Below are 1,490 nucleotides of genomic sequence, written 5' to 3'. Positions count from 1 at the left end.
GTACACATTAGGGTAGTGAATAAGCCACTAACGAAGAAATACAGAAAATAGAAGCGCAACTCAGTTAGAAAATTGGGACAAGCCAGAATGGTAGTTAAGGTAGTGGAGGTTAATTTGGTGGAGGAAGATATTGGAGAAACAAAACAGTTGTAAAGGAACTTTATGTTGATATCCAGCATGACGAGAGGGAACTCATGTAAATGTGTTTTGGAATGTGATTTACTCTTTGTTGGGTCCTGTTGTAGTTGGTTTGAGCCAGGCACTTATTAATTTCAATATTTTTCATTGTATACGTCTGTTGAGTGCGTCTACCAATAACAATAATGACTGCGATGATGAGGTTTTTCTCCAATTTGTTTAACTGATAAAAGTAAAAAAAACAGCCACAATGAGGTGTGAAATAGTGTTCGCTGTTGGGCTTTTTGCAGCTGTTTTATCTCCTTCCTTTCAGGGAGATATGGGGTCGTACAAATGGCGGCCTGATATGGTTGACTGGGGAAGCATTACGGATTACATCGACGATAGTTACATGTACCATAACGTTGGTGAGTTCGAGACACTGTGCAAAATTTACCGAATTACGCAGGCAGAAGCACCACAACCCTCTTTCAAGAACCGTGAGAAAGAAGCTAATATTCTGAATGAGTTGGAGGAAATGGTCAGTGTGGTGGGGGCCGCTGGAAGTAATAAAGGCTCGAGCAATTCATCTAACAGCACGACAGCATATCAGTTGATGATACAACTGCTTGAAAAGGCGAAAATGCTGAAGGAAGAAATAGAAGTGAATAGGACAAAAGCGTTAAATGCAAGTCGTTCTGCCGAAGACAATATGTTGAAAGCTGTGTATGGAGACGCTGTGGATGTGGCACGAAATGAGAATAAAACTCTAGAGAAAGCCATGAGGGGAAACAAGTCACTGCTGTTCAATAGTATTGATAATGCAGGCACGAGTTGCGGTTCTTATGGAGACAAGCTGGTTGGAAAGACACTAATCAATGACTTTTTCTGTCTATGTGTGGGAGAGGCTATAAATGTGACTGAAGATATGAGGCAGAAAAGAGACGAGAAAGAGGAAGAAGATAATGAAGATAATGAAGATAAAAAAAAAGAAGAGAGCGGTAAGGGCAAATATAGTGATAGTGTTTATAATGGGTTCAATTGTCCTTGTAAAGATGAAATAAGAAGACCAAAAAATGGAAGTTGGACAATGATGGCAAATTACTGTAAGGGCAATAGCAGCCCCTGCAGCCCAGACAACATAAAATACAATTACACTGAGGCATGGGATGTGATTAGTAAAGCTTGTGTGTACAAAAACGTTGCATCGAATGTAAAGACTTTGAAAAGTGCATTAGCTCAGTTTGATGCCTTAGTGAATTTGGAACAGGATAAATATCAGGTGAAGGGTATTTTTGGTTATGTGAGAACTGATAAAAACGAAAATCGGACATGCACGGGTCATACTGCTGGATTCACATGTGTCAGTTACA

At 39.8% G+C, this 1,490-nt stretch overlaps 1 pseudogene across 1 annotated transcript; it reads left to right on the top strand.

Annotated features, from left to right (window-relative positions):
• The first annotated feature begins 388 nt into the window (after positions 1-388).
• On the top strand, positions 389-1,489 carry TEOVI_000261500:pseudogene (annotated as a pseudogene). Its single transcript has one exon. A coding segment is annotated over exon 1 (1,101 nt).
• Position 1,490: the final 1 nt, after the last annotated feature.

Source organism: Trypanosoma equiperdum (genome assembly GCF_001457755.1).
Source record: "Trypanosoma equiperdum strain OVI genome assembly, contig: ctg_576, whole genome shotgun sequence".
Taxonomy (NCBI): Eukaryota; Euglenozoa; class Kinetoplastea; order Trypanosomatida; family Trypanosomatidae; genus Trypanosoma; species Trypanosoma equiperdum.
This window is presented reverse-complemented; position numbering and strand designations above follow the sequence as displayed.